This window comes from Ambystoma mexicanum, chromosome 3p, assembly GCF_040938575.1.
Source record: "Ambystoma mexicanum isolate Mex_15411 chromosome 3p, UKY_AmexF1_1, whole genome shotgun sequence".
Classification (NCBI taxonomy): Eukaryota; Metazoa; Chordata; class Amphibia; order Caudata; family Ambystomatidae; genus Ambystoma; species Ambystoma mexicanum.
This window is the reverse complement of record NC_090925.1, coordinates 899634635-899655296: the sequence shown is the minus strand read 5'-3', so window position 1 is coordinate 899655296 and position 20662 is coordinate 899634635. Positions and strand designations below refer to the sequence as shown.

The window sequence follows — 20662 nt, the reverse complement described above, 5'->3', positions numbered from 1 at the left end:
GCAAAGATATCAGTATTCTGAGGTTTCCACAGATAGCAGCACTTTCTGCATAGATATCAGCATTCTGAGGTTTCTGCAGTTAGCAGCACTTTCTGCATAGTTATCAAGTTCTGAGGTTTCCCCAGTTAGCAGCACTTTCTGCATAGTTATCGAACATTCCAAGGGTTTCCTTTGCTAGCTGCAATTTCTGCAAAGATATCAGTATTCTGAGGTTTCCACAGATAGCAGCACTTTCTGCTTAGATATCAGCATTCTGAGGTTTCTGCAGTTAGCAGCACTTTCTGCATAGTTATCAAGTTCTGAGGTTTCCCCAGTTAGCAGCACTTTCTGCATAGTTATCGAACATTCCAAGGGTTTCCTTTGCTAGCTGCAATTTCTGCAAAGATATCAGTATTCTGAGGTTTCCACAGATAGCAGCACTTTCTGCATAGATATCAACATTCTGAGGTTTCCCCAGTTAGCAGCACTTTCTGCATAGTTATCGAACATTCCAAGGGTTTCCTTTGCTAGCTGCAATTTCTGCAAAGATATCAGTATTCTGAGGTTTCCACAGATAGCAGCACTTTCTGCATAGATATCAGCATTCTGAGGTTTCTGCAGTTAGCAGCACTTTCTGCATAGTTATCAAGTTCTGAGGTTTCCCCAGTTAGCAGCACTTTCTGCATAGTTATCGAACATTCCAAGGGTTTCCTTTGCTAGCTACACTTTCTGCATAGATCAGTTGTAAAAAGAAGAAAAAACACAGTACTTCTGCAGAACAGAACTTATTTAAAATCTGCTCTTTGGCAACCCAAAAATGTCTTCATACACACTCATGGTAATGAATTACATACATTAAATGTAGTTTATATACTACAGTTATCACCTGCCCATTCCAATAATAATTTTGCTGATTTGAAAAAAATAAAGAAATGGAGTGCATTTTGTATTTATTTGGGAAATGGGAACTAGTGCTTCTATTAGACAACAGTGGATGCTTAACAGAAATAGCCAAGTGATGGGTGGATATAAACCAGGTGGCGGTGCTGGGGAAAGGTGGGACTACGGAATGTGAAAAGCTCTGCCAAATATTTTAGTGATAATGCAGCATCTCAAATTGTGTAAAACTAGATGCATGTGCAGCAACAGTGAGGATTAAGAGGGAGTCACGTTGCCATGGGAGTATGGTACATCAGAGGTGCTCCTTTGAGAGAGGAAATGCTTAATTTAGTGACGTTTTAAAGGCCTGGACCATGGGTAATTGCCGGATCACAGAGATAGTTGGTGGCAGCTGTAAAGGAAGTAAAGGAACAGAATCAGAAAAGGCTCGGCCGGGTAGGCAGGGTAGCCCTCGAATAGACCTGAAGGCAAAGGAAAGGACTATGAAGATGGAATAGTCTTCCATGGGAAGCATCCTCCGCATGCTGGGAATGGGCAGAGGTGGGAGAGAGCCAGGAAGGCGGAACAGAATGCATTTTAGGGTTTCGTACTTTGGGTCTCGAGGAGTGCCGAATGGAGGCTGCGGCAGGAGTGTTTGTCGGCTGCAGTGCCAGTGACGAGGTAGTTAATTAGTTAAGTTTGAAATTACTGTACAAAAGGACTCTGTGGTTGCAAGCCTTGATGGCTGGGATGGGGTGTGGAGATCTGCTGTAAAGAATAGACGAGGAGTGAGGTGGGAGATTAAGGCGGTTTTCGAGAAGTTCTGCATTATCCGTCAAAGTGTTATATAGATACAGATTGCGGAAATACAGTTAAAACGCAATACGTCTACCCTTGCGTCCCTGCACCAACTAGCGTTTCACATCCAGGATGAGGTTACAGACATTCTCAAGAGCTTTTGAAACCCTCCAGGTGTACAAGGGATATCTGCCCCCCCCCCCCATCATCATCAAGGACTGCACCAAACACCTTAACCCCCTTCCTCACTAACTTTATCAATGCCCCTTCACTTCTGGTTCAGTCCCTGCTAGCGTGAAGGATGTCTGAGCCCTCCCCCTTATCAAGAAACCTGCGCTAGACCCCCTGGCCCTGAACAACTACCACCTGATCACAGCAGACCCCTTCCTCCTAAAAACTCTTGACAGTGCAATTTACTCTCAAATCCAGTGTTACCTGGAAAGCCACCATATCTTGGCCATGTTTCCGACCAAGCCATGGAACGGAATCAGCCTTGCTAGACATAATAAGTTCCACATTATCCGTCACTATCCGGTGCGCTGTGTGTTTCTGTGTCACTGTGTACTGGGAGCATTTTCTATCAACTGCCTGCAGTTTTCACTCAGGAGTCTGTTTTCCGTTTTTATCACGCTGCAATCTGAGAGGCTGGGCTTAAACAGCCCCGACACGCGGAGCACGCGGTGTGCGCTGTGTGTTTCCGTGTCACTGTACTGGGAGCATTTTCTATTATCCGTCAAAGTGTTATGGAGACAGATGGTGGAAATACAGTTAGAGCTATCAACTCGAAGAAAAGAGGGGAAGGAGAAGATGATTTGCATGTTTTATGCAAATCAACGATGGGAGAAGTTGAAGGAGATGAGCTTGCCAAGAGAGGTGCTATAAACAGTGAATAGAAGACAGCCAAAGACAGACCCATGGGAACTCCTACTAAGAGAGACATGGAAGAGGATGTGCCAGCGTGCCAGGAAATGGTGCTGGAGGTGGAGAAGGAGCAATCGGAAAGGCAGAAGACTATCCAGAGGAGAGCAGTGCCCTCCGAAACAAGTTCCAAGAGAACAAGGAGTAGAATAGAATGGTTGACGTTGTTGAAGGCAAGCCAATAGATCTAGGAGGATGAGGATGGAAGAAGGTTTGCAGTGATATAAAGAAGTAATCACATGAGACACATGAGTGAATGCCATTTTAGTGGAGGGACTCCCATATTACGCAGATTGGGTAGAGAGTCCATTGAACTCAACGTAGGGAGTCATGTGGTTAACTAGAACAATAGCGGAAGAGGGAGACCATCCTTTAGTTGGATGGGTTGTTATGGTAAGCAATCTTTTTTCATCCTGGGTAGGATATCAGTCTGGGAAGCCCCCAGAAGTAACTGAGATTGGAGTTCAAAGGGAGAAAGGATATCTGCTCCGTGACTGTTTGGGGTGCAAACAGTTGAACTGAAACACTGGATGCTTTGGCAGCCTGGAAAATGGTTGTCAACTTACTAGTGGTGTTGGGACAAAAACAGAATGTTGAGGACAGAATTGGAGCAACAGGTGGTAAGTGTAGGAAAGTGTTAGGAAAGATTTCTCTTTCCTTCATTCCCTCCATCGTTTCTTTGAAACCCCAATCGTTTTGCTTTGTTTTTTAATCTGTTCTGACAATTTGAGGTGAAGTAAATCTTTCAGCTTCGCTTCCCCTGCCTTTTGCTAATTTGTTATGGAGAAACTGATCAGTCCTTCAAAATATCATCACTGGGAAACTATGGTTCCCTTTTACCTTTTTCATGTTTGTAACTTTTTAACCTTGCACACATCATCTTAACATGCAGTGCAATGGGGATACCTTTGTATGACACTAGCTTTTTACACTTGGGATTTTTGGTTACTTTTATATGTGCCTAAAGACAAGCTGGTGGCAGCATATATAGTTTGACAATGTTTGCCTTATTTCTAGTGTACACATTCGTGTTTACCGTATATGCTTACTAAACGTGGCAGGTGCCCCAAAATCGCCATGCCACAAGATTTTCACTTCTTCTTTGGCCATATTGCCTTGCAAATTCAAGAAATCCCACATAAGGCCATGCACGTGCCCTGGAATGGGAAACCAATAGTTGTTCTTGATTGGACAACTACTGGCTGTTTGAATGTTGCAGATCCTTACCATTGGTGGGCTTGGACTTGCTTACAGGCTGGGTTTCGGATAAGAAGGGGACTCCTGCAGCCGTTTCTTCAGATCAGAACAGCTGACTGAAGATACAAAGAATACCCCTGAAGAGGCCTGGCATCCCTTCCTGTATCTCGCCTGGTGAAGCCCTGTTGGACTACCTGATCTCTGAAAACCCTGAGCTGTTCTTCAGCCCTTAGACTAGTGGGACCAACTAGCCTCAACACCTTCTCAAGAATCCAACCGTCCAGAGCCTTCAAAAGTGTCCCTGGACCAACTTGTGGACTGACCAGCTCACTCGTGGGCTACCTCTCCAGAAGCATCACCAGCTTGTGGTACAAGTCACCTTCCCTGCGAATTTCAGCTTCCCAGCCTTAATGCATCCTGTCCTGGAGAAGCTTCTTCAACTGCGAATGGAAGGGACGCCTGCCGTTGTTAGTGTGGGGTGGTCATCGCTGGAACTTGCCTTCTCCTGTCCTCTGAAGTCTCCTGAAGAGGCCTGCATCAGTGAATCTTGCATACCTTCTTCGCCAGGGCTTGCATCTTGCATCTGGACCTGACCAGATGAATCCTTGCATTTGCAGCTCCTAGGCATCTCTCACTGGACCCAACAGCAGACAACCCAACCTCCAGGAACCCCCAGTCGACCCATTAAGTCATCTGGGAAATTCAGAGTCGGGGGAACAAGTAAACGTGAAGCATGCCCCCACGCCCCTCCAGTCCACCCTCACTGTCATCCATAGGATAACATTGGGAATCAATCCCATTGTATCCTAAGATTACATTCCACTGCCGGTCGTCAAACCTTGGTAGTGCCATCTGAAAGATAAAAACACAATTTACTTACCTGGTAACGTTGTTGCATCTCTTCTTTTGAACATTCACCAACGCAAGTAACTTTGCTGCTTCAGATATAGTCTAGGAGATATAGTCTAGGGAGAATCATTGTGGCTATTGTGACTTTTTGCACACAAGGCCCCATTGTTCTTAGGAATTGGACTGAAGTTAGGGAGAATCACTTGTGACTTGCTCCCATCTTTACTACCTTAATATACTTACCTCGTGTAGTGTTTAAGACTTTTGAATGCATTTTTAGAACCTATGGTGAATGTATAAATGTTTATTGAGTTTTGTGCTATGATATCACCGTTTCTGTTTTTTAGTGTGTATTTAAGGCCTATAATAAATATTGTATTTGTATACGTTCTTGTCTAAATTGAATTATTGTGTGCTTCACTGGTTCGACTCATTGTGGACCCCTGACCCCACTCTCTTACTCTTGTGAGAATAAGCCTTGACTGCTCTCCACGTTTACCTTGATTGGATTTTGGCTTACCTCCCAGAGTTTCCTGTTCCCTACAACTAGGGTGGCCCCCTAAAATCTGTCCACCAGGCCAGATTCTATCTTAACAGTAAGGAGGAGTAGGAGGGAAGAGGAAGGAGAGGGGCAGTCAAGAGGTTGCTTTTTGTAGACATTTTTGAGTAGACGTTAGGAGGCAATGTTGTCCTAGATGGAGAAGGAGAATGGTGAAAAGATGTTGGAGGTTAGAGGAAAGCTTGAAAGGATAGAAATGGAAAGATAATATAGGATTGGTGTGGTAGCTAGATTTGGCAGAGTCAACGGGAGATAGGTGGGGTAGAGGTGTTCCTTGCATGAGACAAGGAAAGTTACAGCACGATTTACATCATTGGAAAAGGATGTGCCATATGACTGTTCTCAGTTCTTGGAATGGACGGTAGGGGGCGTATTTGAGCAAGAGGGATTGAAGGGGCATTTGGGAGTTTTTGGTATGGAGCTGGGAAGTTTGGATTCAATTTGCCTTAATTGATTGTGGGGTGGGGGTGGAGACAGAGCAAGGAAGTAAGGAGGGATTCGCGGGCAAGAACCTGTTTGAGGGAGAACAGCAGTTTTCTTAACAAGAGAGGAAGACTAGGTCAAGAGAGTTGCCATGGATATGAGTTGGGTGATTGTGGACAAGGATTATAGAGAGTGAAATACAGGTGCAGGCAGCAGACAATGGTAATGAATGGGAAGTTAAAGTCACTCATGATTATAATAGGTGCTTCAGTGGGCAACAATTCAAAGAGGAGGTTCACATAAGGGAGGAAAGAGTAGCGGGTCTAATATATTAGGATAATAGTTAAGGGGTGCAAGGAGTTCAACAGCAATGTGTTATAAGGAAGCTCGGATAAAGAAGGGGATAGATAGCATGGCTTTGTTGATCAACTCCATCCCATGTTCTTTTTGGTACTGGCCATCGGTGTAGGCCATCATGGCTGAGTGGAGTGCTACCAAAGTCGCGGCTGGTGGGGGAGATCTATATCTCTCTGTGATAGCCCCGCAGAAAAGTGTGTGGGGGTGAGAATTCCATTGGTCGAAGAGGAAGGTGTTTTATTTGCACGGGCCATGTGCATTGCAGAGATATTTTGTGCGATCAGTGGGAGAAAGAAATGGTGATGGAAGTGTGTGTCTTTGGGGGAGGCGACCGCTGAGGGCAAGAGGAATAGATGAGGTTGGAGTGGCAATGTATCATTTATAGGGAATTATAAATATGGCGATCGGGTGGCAGAGTAGGTGGAAAGGTGGAGCTGATACTAGCATGTAGGGGAGTAGCTGCTGGAGTTTTAAGGTGAGCAGTAGGGAGAGGGTAGTTGAGGGGGGTGATGGTATGAAGGAACATGTTGAGGGTGATGGAATCGAGGCTATGGCTGATGGTAAGAAAATCAGGAGGGAGCCAAGGCCAATGGCAGCCAGAAATACCATGACCTGACCAGTCGCATCACAAATGTGGTGTAGTCACCAACGTTCCATTACAACTAACACCGGCTCAGTAGTAACAGCAAAAAAAACTCCAAAATCCTTCTACTAGGAGACTTAAACTTAGGATTCAATGATCCAAAGGATAAACCTGCCACATCCCTTGCTAAAGAACTCACAGACCTAGGATTCTCCCAAAGTGTCCTTACCCCCACTCACTCCAAAGGTCAAACCCTTGATTGGGTCATGGATCACAACTGCTCCTCCAACATTATCTCCAACTCCGCCCTGCCATGGACGGACCACACGTGCATTGTATTCCTCATCCCCACCGACCCCAGACAGAAAACCCTAACACACGCCCCACCCGCCATAACAAGAAGTTCGAAAAAATTCAATGCAGACAATCTGCGACCTTACCTCAAAAACCCGTGCCTAGCACCTCTCTTCTCCCAGGACCCTAATATACTCTCAGCCATCTTTAATGACACCCTCACCAATGCCATAAACACTATAGCCCCACTGGAAAGCAAGAAAGCAAAAAAATCTTTTCACTGTAACTCCTGGTTCTCGGACCAACTCCTAAGAGCATTTTTAAAAAGCTAGCCCTCCAATACAAAAAAGCCATCCTAACAGCAAAATCCAACTCCTTCAATGATAGGATCTCCAATGCTAACTCTCAAGCCAAAGAATTATTCACAATCTTCAATGAACTAGTTACACCACCGGCTGCCGCAGACGAGATAACGAAAGACAAAGCCTGGTGTGCTAGCATTCAGACCGCCATGCTTGACAAAATAAAACTCCTACAGAATAAAATACAAAACCACCGTAAGGCCCTCCCAAATCAAAATACCAACTGCCCTACACAAGACAAGTGTAACAATTTTAATCACGCGCAATTCGCCTTCAGAGATGTCACTGTAACTGAGGTCCTTAACCTCATCAAAAATCTCAAACCATCTCTATGCAAAGCAGACATCTGCACTCCCAAAATCATCAAGGAATGCGCTAATGACCTAGCTCCATTGATTACTGCATTCATTAACGCATCATTCCAAAAAGGAACGGTCCCAGATAATCTCAAGGAAGCCTGAGTGCGGCCACTTCAAAAAAAAAAGCCACTCTTGACCCAGCGCAACCCAACAACTACAGACCGATAATGACAGTCCCATTTCTCCTCAAAATTTTGGACAAAGCACCTCACAACCAGATCCAATCATACATAGAAGCTAACTCCATACTAGGCAAAAGGCTAGCTGGCTTCCGGGTCAGCCATGGAACAGAATCCGCCTTATTAGACCTAAAAAACCAAATCACACAAATCATGGACAAAGGCAAACCGGCCCTGCTCCTTCTCCTTGATCTATCGGCTGCCTTTGACCTAGTAGATCACCAAACACTTGCTACCCACCTCACTCATGCAGCCCATTTCTCCAAACAAGCAGCTTCCTGGATCACCTCCTTCCTCGAAGGAAGAGCCATGAAGGTCTACTCTGACACAGCAAACGCAGACCCCACCACTATAAATTGCGGTGTCCCCCAAGGATCCTGTACAGCCCCCACCCTCTATAACCTCTTCACAAAACCCCTTTCGACCTACTTGATTCCATCGGTGTGGCCTATATCAACTATGCAGACGACACTCAAGTACTCATACCCCTAACTGGACTCTACAACCAAGACACCACTAACCTCAACAATATCTATGTTACAATCCAAGCCTGGATGGCAATCAATGGCCTCTGTCTCAACGGAGATAAGACTGAAATCCTCATTCTTTGACAAAAAAACACAATAACGAAGCTAAGCCCCCAATATGCCAACTTCAACATAGACAACTCTACTATACCTGTATCATCATCCGTCAAGATCCTAGGTGTTCACATTGACGCTAACTTATCAATGAACAAACAAGTCAGTGCCATAGCCTCTGCTTCAGCATTTAGCACCAAACTCATCAATGCCATCAAACCCTACCTATCCGCACTTAACCATGTGGCCATAGCGAGAGCAACTATTGGCGCTAAACTCGACTACTGTAACGCTCTCCTAGCTGGCACCTCCGCCAAAAACATCCACAAACTGCAGATCACACAGAAAAACGCCCTCAGAGCCGCTATGAGCATCCCCAGAAGGGACCACATATCCCTTGCTAGACGCTCAGCACGGTGGCTTCAGGTCAAAGACCGAATTACGCTGAAAATCCTTACCATCACTCACAGATGCATCAACAACATTGCTCCTACATACCTCTCTGAAGTAATATCAAGGACCACTTCAACCCACCCTACCAGAGCCCAGTACACCAACCAGCTACACATCCCGTGCATCAAGACAGCGACTGCTGGAGGCCTAGGCTTCTCCTACATTGCACCACAACTCTGGAACTCTCTCCCTGCCAACATTAGAGCTGAAACATCCATCTCTGCATTCCGCAATAACCTCAAATCCACATTTCTTAATTAGTACTACGACCACCTCTTCCACCCTTGCCATGTATATTGTATTATAATCAGAAATGTAATATAACTATTGTAATTTTTGTATATATATTGCCTATGACTATGTAACTAAGCATGTACTGTAACAAGTACCACAATGTCCGTGGACTGATGTGCGCTATATAAATGCTAATAAAACAAAACAAAACAAACTAACCGCACAAAACCACAAGGCTGATAATGACCAGAATGAATGCACTAGGACTGGTAATAGCCAATATTTAATTAATTAAGGTAAAGGCGGCAGAAGCCAATACATTTCAATGCAATTTGTTGTCATGCACTATTAATTCAAAGTAAATTATGCACTGTGCTACAAAAGGCAATTCCAGGCTCATGTAAATCAGAAGTTAGTAATTGCATATTATATTTATTTATATCCCGCGTTATGCTACATTCTGCTTGGTTGCGGATTTGAACCATTGCAAGTCCTATATCATTTTTAACATGTAATATAATACTATGTATAATGGTTCAATGATACCATCTCAGGTTCTGTTGATATTTCAGCCTCAGGCCTCATGCCTTTGTTGTTTATTATGTCTCCCAAAACCATTGATGGAACTTTAGGGGCATAATGCACAGTTCCTCATTATGTATCTACTCTCTCTCTCTCTCTCTCTCTCCTCGCTCTCCTCTCTCTCTCTCTCTTTCTCTCTCGCTCTCTCTCTCTTTTCTCCACTCTGTCTCTCTCTCTACTCTCTCTGCCCCCTCTCCCCCTCTCTATCTCTCCATCTCTCCTTCTCTCCTCTCTCTTTTCTCCCTCTCTCTCCCTCTTCTCTCACTCCCTCCTCTCACTCCCTCCCTCCCCCTCTTGCCTCTCCCTCTTGCCTCTCCCTCTCCCCTCTCTCTCTCTCCCTCCTCTCTCCCCCTCTACTCTCTCTCTCTTTCTCTCTTTCTCTCTCCTCTCTCTCTTTCTCTCTCCTCTCTCTCCCTCTGCTCTCTCTTTCTCTCCTCCCTCCCTCTCTCTCTCTCTCTCTCTCTCTCTCTCTTTTCTCCACTCTCTGTCTCTCTCTCTACTCTCTCTGCCCCCTCTCCCCCTCTCTATCTCTCCATCTCTCCTCTCTCTTTTCTCCCTCTCTCCTCTCTCTCTCCCTCCTCTCTCACTCTCTCCCTCCCCCTCTTGCCCCTCCCCCTCTCCCTCTCCCTCCTCTCTCCCCCTTTCTCCCCCTCTCTCCTCTCTCTCCCCCTCTCTCTCTCCCCCTCTCTCTCTTTCTCTCTCTCTCTGTCTATATAAATATATATATTATATGTATACTATATATATATATATATATATATATATATACACACACAACACCAAGAAGGGGGGGGCGGGGTGTGTGTGTGTGTGTGTGTGTGTGTGTGTAAGATATATTACATTCGATGTGGAATGCATATTGTATGGAATCGATTTTTATGTTGAGAGCTGGCTGAGCTTCCATCAATGCAGGCACGTGAAGAGGCAGGCTTTGTGCGATGGGTGTATCCAATGCACGAGCCGGAGAGAAGGGTTCGCTTCCTTATTAATTATTATTCATTGTTTGGTTCTTTCAGGCATACAAAAGGAAAACTGAAGCCGCAAAGAAAGAGTACCTCAAAGCACTCGCAGCCTATAGAGCCAGCCTAGTTTCCAAGGTAACGCATGATGGGTACAATGCATGAGAGTCTCTATGGTGATGATAAATTGGTTGTGACCCCCTTCCCCCTACCCCACGCCTCCCCCTCCTTCGCACATAGGAAATCCATCCTTTTGGTGGAATATAGAGGGCGATGCACAGCACAAATAATGCAGGGTGCTGGGGTCCCAGAACGCCTGTAAACTTCTACAAAACCCTCATGGAGAAAACTTGTTCAGGAATTGTCGTGTATTCTTTTGTGACATTGTTTGCACTTCCACTGCTGAACAGTTGTTTGGAGCAGCACATGGCGTTTTATGGGATGAGGCCTAATTGCCAAACAAATGGTGAGATTGTTAATGAGTTATGTGCAATTTATCTGAAAAACATGTTTGGATTCAGTCAGAATATTATTATTATTTTTTTTTTAATGGCACACTCCTTTGCCAGCCCCTACCAGCACGCCTGATGGTTTGGTTCTTTGCTATTGTGGTGTGCCAAAGTCTGCTCGAGGCCCTCGTTGTATGTCTGCAGTTCATCGCCTTCCTGGGTCTGGTTGGACAGCACCGCATTCGTGTTTAGTGCAGTCCCGTGCATAGTGAATGTTGTCTATTCTCTCTGTGCTGTACAAAGGCTCATATTCTCAAATTGTGCAACGGCCACCAACCGGTGGCTGAATGTACTGCATTCTTGTATTGTGGTGCTTTATGCTTAGCGTGCCCCTTTTGTGCACTGTACAGTGTCTCTACACGCACTGTGGGCAGAATGTTTCATATTGACACAATGTGCAGTGACCGCAATACCTGAGGCTGGATGGCCCACAGTTTCCGTATTGTGCACTGCCACTCATGCTTTAAGCTGCATGTATCGCATGCCTATTGCCTGCATCATGGGAGGCCCAACGGCACACAGGTCGTGTTTGCCACCCGCGTGCATTTGGGCACTGCACAGCGTCCAGCGAGCCGCTACGGGGGCCGAGAGCCCCAGGCTATTCAAAGGGGTCTGGCGAAGGTTCGGGAACAGTCGGTCATTGACGCCGAATGTGTTGCCCTGAATCTTCGCCGGAATCTGGCTTCTTGTGTGTGGGCACAATATGGATACCCTGCTGGGAGGGAGTGGTTAACGGAGTAGTAGGAGGAGGAGGGAGGGAGGGAGCGGGGTGCAGTTAGGGACATCAGTTGTGGGCCGTTTGTTTACATGGGTCATGGTAGGCCCTTATGGTGGAGAGCAGGTAGGGAAGGAGGTTGGGACAGTGTGGTGTGGAGAAGCTCGGAAGGTGCCATCAGGACTCCGCAAGCAATATTTGGGTGCAGTGCTGTTTGTTAGCCAGCAAGGGGTGGCGTGAAGTGCGTACTGGCTTGTTTTCCGTTTTGGGATGGTTGGGTAAGGATTGGTGGCAATTGTTTTCCCCGATTGGGCAAGATTAGGGGTTAGTGAGTGTTGTGAGCTGCCTCCGGTCTCCGGGGCAGCCCACAGATGCTATCGGGAGCACCCGATGCAGTAGACACGCCAGTGGGTAACCGGCGTATCACGTGTAGGGATGCACCCTACTGCGCCCGGTGCCACTGGGCGCGGACTCCACAGTGTGGGGGTGCTACCCCCAGTCTTCAGCGGTCGCGGCTCTGAGGGCACTCGGGCCGCATCGCGCCCCAGGCCATGACCACGTGGCAGGCCCACAACCCACAGATACGCAGACACGAGTTGGCACTTCCTGGGGCTCTGCTGCTCTGCCCTCGCAGCGCCAGCAGAGCCCCTTTTATTATGTGAGCGTCATGAAACACTCATGACGCTCACTTCAGAACAACACTAGACCACCACACAACATCCCTCCTTTATTATAATCAAACAAAATTAAAGAAACCCACCGCAAACATCAAACACTCTACTGGGTTCCATTTGGTGCCTTCTAGTCCACGCACCAAGTGGGCCCCTACGTCCTCACAGCAAACATTGGGTGCATTCCAGTCCGCGCACCACCTAAGAGCTACTTGAAACTCAAACATTATGACACTGCAAAACAAACAGGTGTGTTCCAGTCCGCACACCTCGGAGCCCGACAACAGGCTCCTCCGACTCAGAAGATTCCTGGGTCAAACTGGCCACCGGTGCCGCTGCAGGACAAGAAGAATATATTCTCTTCATACTCCTCCTCCCCCATGTCATGCAGTACTTCTCGGAGCCCTTCCGCCACCTGGACCGCTGCCACCTTGGGGTTCCTTCTCCCCTTTTCTGCGTTCCCCCCGATGTCCCCACCATGCTGGCTGGTGCTGGGGCGAGGAACACCCGTGCGAAGTGATCTCCTTTCCCGCACCTTCCACAGATCTGACCTATCGCCGGGCAGTCCTGCGGGTGCGGAAGGTCCCACCCACACTGATGGCATATTGTGGCATTGGGGTCTCTCTTCGGCCAGTCTCCCCTCCTCATCACTCTCCCTCCTGGCCACCTGCCGACAGCGGCCCCCTTCTCCGCCTTCACTCGCTGCATGGGGACCTCCATCTTGAGGTGGTGTCTAGAGGAGTCCATGACCGAGGCCCGCACCTCCGCCAGTTCCTGGGCCCGGCCAAGCTCCAATATACGATCGAGGGTGAGCGTCGGCTCCCTCAGGACTTGCTTGCGTAGCTTCGAGGAGCTGCATCCGTAAATGATCTGCGCTCGGATCTCATCCCCCTCGAAGTTTCCCAAGTCGCAATGGAAGGCATCAAGGCTCTCCCCTTCCTCCTGCCTTGCACACCTCATCCGGAATCTTTCGTAGTCCCTGTTGACCATGGGACGAAAGTACTCATTCAGGGCTGTGATGGCTGCACCGTATGATTGATCTCTAGGTGCTAACGTCTTGAACAGCCTCTGAACGGCCATCCCGGCAGAGTACAGAAGCATCGGGCGTTTGGCTGCGTCCTTAATTTCCACTGCCTTGAAGTACAACTCATGGTTCTCCACCCAGGCCACCCACCTGGCCCCCAGACTTGCAGGCTCACTCATGACATCGAAGTGGGGTATTGGTGCCATCTGACCCCGACATGTCCCCTCGTCGTCCGACATGCTGAATGTCGTTGGGGATGCCGAATGCAGTCACGGGTGTTGATGTATGCCTGCTGTTACTGGGCTTCAGGTAGCTTGACCCTTGGTGGGGAGCACCTCCAACGGCACCCGGATGCACCCAGGACAGCCGCCACTCCTTCGGGGGCAGCTGCTGATGCAGCCCCCTGCTGAAGCAGCCCAGGGTGTCCCCACTGCAATGTTCACGACTCTGGATGCCCACGTTCTTCCTGCCCAGGGGCGCACGAGCACTCCAGGTGGAGCCGCAACCCCCAGGGCTTGGCACAACTGCGCCCTGTGGAGAGGTTAATGTCTGTTTCTTGGGCCCCTTCTGAGTTATCTCCCTCTCTGGGGCCGCCCAGCCGACCACAAGGCCCACACTTGAAAAATGTTTTTTTTTTTTTGTAGGCCCAGTTATTAATAGACCTTTCTTCTCCGGTGGCCAGGCCGTTCACCGCTGTGGCTCAGAGTAGCAGGTCACCACTGAGGGACTCCTTCGTTAATCAGTCCATCGTTGGGGGTCGCTCAGGCCACGCCCCTACCCTTTCCGCATTTCGGGCAAAGCAGCGACACCCTCCGGCATGTGGAGGCTTCGCCCCGCCCCTTTTCTTTGTCCTGGGGCTGGGCGGGTTGGCACGTACGAGCCACGCCACCTTCTGCTCGTCTCACCACCGGTCCAGGGTGTACTCAGGCCACGCCCCCTTTTTCCAGGCCGCCGCTGGGCCACACCCCTTTTCGGGGCCGCTCACGGCAACGATGACGGGGCCCGCAGAGACATAGAGAGCGGCGGTGTCACAGCCGTGTCCTATAAGATATGCCCTCTGCTTCCTCCACCGGCTCCCCTCACCGCCGGCACCTACCGTGTCACTCGGTCCCGAGTGCTCCTTTCCACGCGGCCTTGTGCGCGGGTACCTTCCGCCCACCTGCTGCGAACGCCAGCAGGCATGCGCGACTTCCTCGTCGCCAGTGTTGTGAGCTGCCTCCCGTCTCCGGGGCAGCCCACAGATGCTATCGGGAGCACCTGATGCAGTAGACACGCCAGTGGGCAACCGGCGTATCACGTGTAGGGATGCACCCTACTGCGCCCGGTGCCACCGGGCGTGGACTCCACAGTGTGGGGGTGCCACCCCCAGTCTTCAGAGGTCGCGGCTCCGAGGGCACTCGGGCCACACCGCGCACCAGGCCCACAACCCATAGATACACAGACATGAGTTGCTACCTCCTGGGGCTCTGCTGCTCTGCCCTCGCAGCGCCAGCAGAACGGGAAGGGTCAAGAGACAAGTGATTTTGCTACACATGCACTCAACGACTCACTTCAGAATAAAATGTCATTCTTTTACTACACAGTACAACATAAACGTGATCTACTCAACCTATGACCTGGAAGGGCTGCGCCACCTGTGATCGCCACAGGGCGGCGCTGCACAACACGAGACGGCGCGCCCCTATTATGCAGACCTTCATTACATTCCGGGAAGGTTCCCTTAGTCCTTCCTGCGGTCTGATTGCTATTTGCACCAGAATAGTAATGTCTTTGATTTGCAAATATACAGAATCATTTCAAATGGAGGGAAAAAAAGAAAAAATGCAGACATTTTCTTCTTGCGGTCTCATCATTTAAATGTGAGATGTAATTTGAAGTTCATTAAGCAGTTCTGCAACTAAATTGCCACCCCAGAGCCTCTGCAATTTAGGAGATAACTTCTATGTGAGTTTTATTCTCCTTACTTTGATTTCCATCAGCAGAAAATGATGTGTTGATGAGAAAATGCTTGAAAATTCAGGCGGCATTCATTTTTCACATGTACAGAATTGTTAACCCTATTGGTTTTTCTCTGCACACAGAGGATGGCGCGTTGCCTGCTTGGGGTAGGGCCCGCCGAGGTGGGGATGAGTCTCTGCTGCACAGCAGAATGCGGCCCTCACAAGAGAAGAAGGGGGTTTCACCTCCATTGCACACATGCCAATCCCCGGTATTTAGGAGGGGAGGCGACCGATACTTGAGGCAAAAAACCTCACTCTTTTTCTGCACAATGTTACTTTCTTCCTCCTACAAAATCCCTGGCCCCAGCGCAAGTCAATGGGCACATTTAATTATCCCACTTTCTGTCTCAAAATCCCCCTCGACCGTGATCGCAAAAGTTCGCATTTGCGCCATTGTGGCATATTGTTGTGCCTCGAGCAAGCCATGGAACTTGGAATGCAGGCCCCAATTGGCAATAGAAGCGCCCTTTCCAGGCTGACCTTTTGCTATGCATTGATCTGCCTCTCTCTAACACTCGCCTATCTAAGTATGTTCTTTTATTGTTTCTTTCGGCTACCTGGCTACCCTCTGATCTTGGGCCCAGGTCCCCTCCCCACGAGTACACACCGGCACTGCCCCCCTGGCAACCCTTGCACTCGGGGACTGGTTCTGTATCCCTACAGCCCCTACTAGCACTTGACACCCTCTGTCTGCACTTACCCTTGCAGTTGCCACCAGTTGGTCGCACTCTTATTTATTCTACTGTTATCCTATGTACTGCACTGGCCCCTCCCATCCCCCTGCACTTTTCCCCTCCCCCCCTGCCCTGCACTTGCATGATCTCAATGACACCAGGCCTAGTAGGATCGCTGTCTCTGTCTTCCCTCCCTTGCCTCGTCGCGCCTTGAAACACTTGTTTATAGGCGCATTTTAAATGCCATATATCATATCATATCATACTCCTTTTTAAAACAAATTTGCTCAGCTATTTTTATTACGTTTTTTAATGGATAAATGCAGAATATTGCCATCAATAATTAACCATTATAAGACTTGCCAACCAATAATCCAAGATAAAAATGTAAGTTAACAATTAAAAGGCAGAACGCAGTGCATCAAGGTAACAGTAAATGTAAAAATTCACTAAAAGTTCCTTGCAAAACTCTAACATCAGAATTCATTGAGGCACTATATGAGAAATATAAACCTAAAATGATTGCGTAAGTACTCTTAATGTGGCTGACAAATTTTGCTCAATTCCTTTGTCGCTCCTTCTGTTTTACAAGAGCCTTTTCAAACGTGGTGGCATTATTAGGGGCACATCAATAAATAACCAAACACTGCAGCTCTGCTTTTCCAAATAGTTGAAGCGCAGCATCTGCCTTTCTTTTGGTTCCTGGGTAGAAGGCGCCATTGTTCTCCCTACATGCCTCAGGGCTAGCCCTCCAACCAGTCACACTCAACTCATGAGGGGCACTGTTGAGGTGGTAGAGATGGGGTGGCGACAGTCTTGGCAAACGGGCTTCCACATCTCACTGTTGTTGGACAAGGTGGGCCTGTCTTGATAAAATAATCGACCACACAGCTAATCATTTAAGCCAATGTTCTTGACCCCCAATTGCATTAAAAGCCGTATTTGCTAGAAATGTAACCACAAATGCGCCTCTGGGTACTTGCCCTAGGTTTGTGGCAAAAGGTAGTCTAAAGTGACTCGTAATGGAGGTCGTTTTGCACCGTGGACCGGGCCTTTATTTTGTCCGAGTCCCACCTGTTACCCAATCAAAAATAGGCAATTGGACGGTGACAAATAGCACACCTCTTCATCCAGGCGGGGGTGAGTATGTGGGTGGTTTGAGAGAGGAAAAGAGGGCGAGCGAAAGAATCCGGAAATGGGACAAGGGAAAGAAAGTGGTAAGGAGAATGTGAGAGAGTTAGGGAAAGTGAAACAAGTATGCAGGCGAAAAAGCAAATGCAAAGGGAAATGGGAAGAAGGGAGAAACGTGCATATGGGTAGAACGGAAGCAAAGGGACACATTAGAACAGGACTATTGTTGAATGGTGAAGGAAGATGAGAAAAAGAGGTGGAAAGGAAAATGAGTTAAGAAGTAAAAAGGCAAAGTATTTTGAAAAGACAGAAAGAAAGGCCGCTCTATGTGGCGGCTTCCATTGCTGCCCCGCCCCCTGGGTCCATGTGGCAGAACTATTGGAGGCTTCTGCGTGGTGTACTTGGGAATTCTCTTCCCTAGGGCAGAAAGATTTCTGGAGGAGTCGGTGTGGAAGGGGCACGGACGAGGCGGGTGTCAGGATTTGGTCTTCTGGTAGGGTCCACCAGTGCTGTGGAGAAGGGGATGCATGGGTGCTGTGAAATGGCTCACTAGGGCACCGCAGCAAAGGAAAACAAAACAGTCACATCATCATCGCAGAGGGCCCCAAACACTACGCATCACGTGAAAAAGGCCTGCAGTAGGGTATAGTTGGTGTTCTTCAGTTGCCCTTTTCACAAGTTCTAATGAACATTACTCACTTTCTCACAGTACCTGAAGTGTTGTATGGACGGGGCCACTCTCCCACAGTACGTGGCGTTCTGTGCAGATGGTGAGTACTCACTGCGTTGTGGTAACTGAAGCAATACAAATAAGGAGATACTTAATATCCTACAGTACCCTGTGTTCAGCACCGAAGTTGCCCACTTTCTCACAGTACTTGCAGGTTGGCATAGATTGGGGATTGCAGACTGTCTCAGGCATGAAGTTTTGCACATAGCGCGGATCACTCACTGGGCCTCATTCCGAGTTTGGAGGTAGCCATGGTGCTAGTAGCACCATGGCTGCCTCCAAAATCGTGTCCGGGGTCTGTGAATGAGGAATTACCGGGTCATTCCAACCTTGGAGGACCCGGTAATTCCTCGTTCACAAAGCCATTCCCCATTCGAGCCCCCATAGGGTTCGATGGGAATGGGGATGGAGCTGATAACGGGCCCGTTAATAACGGGCCCGGTATTAGCTCCTTGGTCCCCTTGATTGGCCCGCAAAGGACGTCTGGTCTGAACCTCGCAATAGGGAGGAATGGGTTTACCGGCAACGGTACCATTACCGGTGCCGGTAAACCCATTCCGCCAACCTCGTAATGAGGCCCACTGTCTCATAGGATCTGCCTTTCTGCATGGACAGAGCTACTTGCTGTTTATCACTATTTGAAGTTCCTCAGAGGAGGGCTTTTACTCACTGGCTCACAGTACCTACAGTGCTGCACAAATGGGGAGCTGCTCAATGCTTCCGGAATCTGACGTTCAGCTCAGAATTGGTATGACTTAATATCTCAAAGCTCCTACAGTTCCCCGCAGAAGGGGTCTCTGCCCCACCCACACGCATAGTGTCCTGCTATCTTGCCTTTGTGTAGTTCACGCCTGCCACTAGTATGATGTTAGAGCACTGTTGGTCTGGCCAGAGGGCTTTAGGACAGAACTCGGCTTGACGGTTTAGTGGATTCTGTTGGGTGGTGTGATGCTGCATTCTTGTCTGCCGTGCATATCTGTTTAGGGATGTTAGGTGTTGGGTGCATGGTAGAGGTGCACTCCATCAATCCAGCAAGAAGAAACTTTCATTAGATGCCACGTCACAAGGCACGAGGTGGACGTATGTTGACGAGATGTGCACTGCAGTCCGGGTGCTCTGAGCATGTGGCAGGAGGCCGTGTATTTTGGACCCGCAAGACGGAGTATGACTGTTATTCCGGAGCATGCCGATGTTGTCCATGCTTCACAGACATCTGGTGTCCCAAGATATTGCAGGAGGTGCGCTTTGTTTACAAGGCAGCATATTTTGCTGGACTGTGCAGTAACCATGATGATAGCCCTGAAAGCTGTTCATTGTTGCAGTGTTACTCCGATCTATTAGTGCTCGGAAGGCCAAGTTGGCCAATGATTGTGTGGCCGTGTGCCGCAAGTAAGCAGATGGCTTGCTAGATATCTTGGTTTTGGCAGGTGAGTTGCATTTAGACTCGAGCAGAGAAAATAACCTCTTTGAGTAACGGAAAAGCTAACTTTTTATGATTGCTAGACTATGCTAATGATTTTCTTTAGAAGTTGACTTCAGCAGTGGTGCTCTCAATGGCCGAAGATATAAGGAGAGATTGGTCAGGGCGAGTCTGGACAAAACAACATACATGAGAAAAACGAATTTACTCCATCAGTTTTTCAACACAATTGTTGTGTATTTCTTGTGTAACAATGCAATGTGTAAATCATACGAAGCTTATCATACCATCAGGGTATAGCGAGTCTAACGCCAACTCCATACAACACATTTTTTTTCACAAATAGTGCATTCAAAAACAACACCTAATGATTTGTAACAGACGAATCTTGTGTTGGCAAGGTTTTACAATAACACAAAATAAAGAGCATACAATATATTTTTTGCCATTTGTGGCACACTCAAACAAAAAACAACTTGTGTGTCGACTTACGTATGATTTACACATTGCATTGTTACACAAGAAATACACAACAATTGTTTTGAAAAACTGATGGAGTAAATTCGTTTTTCTGATGTATGTTTTTCTTATCCAGACTCGTCCTGACCAATCTCTCTTTTTTGTATCGTTTAGTACCTGGAATGGTCACGGAATAGCCAGGTGCCGCTTCCTTGTTTCGAAGATATAAGGATACTTGTGGATAGCAGCAGTGTCGGAATGCGGGTGCTGCTTGATTTGCATTACCCTGGATAACCGATTGCTTATCTAATAGAACACAATCCTTTGCTCTTGATAACTATGAGTCAGCATTTGAAGTGGTCAATTGAGGTGTACCTCAAGGGGCCACCATCTTTTCTTTACTATGTAACTGCTACGTACAACCACTGGCAAAGAGTGTTCAGTCTCATTGAATGCGCTTTTAGACATATGCAGATGACGCTGGGATCTTCTAGCATCTCGATATACTGCTGTCGACTGCTAGCTCAATCTTTGCTGCAGGTATGACTATGTTTGCAGACTGGATGTATAGGGATTGCACGAAATGCAATACCAACGAAACCCACTTCAACACTAGAGACCTGGAATCCATGTTTTGGCAGGATCTCTGGCAACTCCTCGTCAACCATTAGTGTAATGCGTTGCACTCCCTTGTTCCCTCCCCTCGCTGTGTGGGCGCTTTGCAATGGTATTTTATTTGCTGTGTAGTTGCCTAACAAGCAAACAATAAATAAATAAATAAGTA

The 20662-nt window shown here is 47.8% G+C and overlaps 1 protein-coding gene across 4 annotated transcripts in view; it reads left to right on the top strand.

Moving 5' to 3' along the window:
- The window catches only part of TOX2 (TOX high mobility group box family member 2), a 1178640-nt gene that overhangs the window by 1098405 nt on the left and 59573 nt on the right, over positions 1 to 20662 (top strand). For all 4 annotated transcript variants that reach the window (XM_069652135.1, XM_069652136.1, XM_069652137.1 and 1 more), the window contains one exon: positions 10603 to 10683. In XM_069652135.1, coding sequence (XP_069508236.1) covers positions 10603 to 10683 — 81 coding nt within the window. The remainder of the gene's footprint in view (positions 1 to 10602; positions 10684 to 20662) is intronic.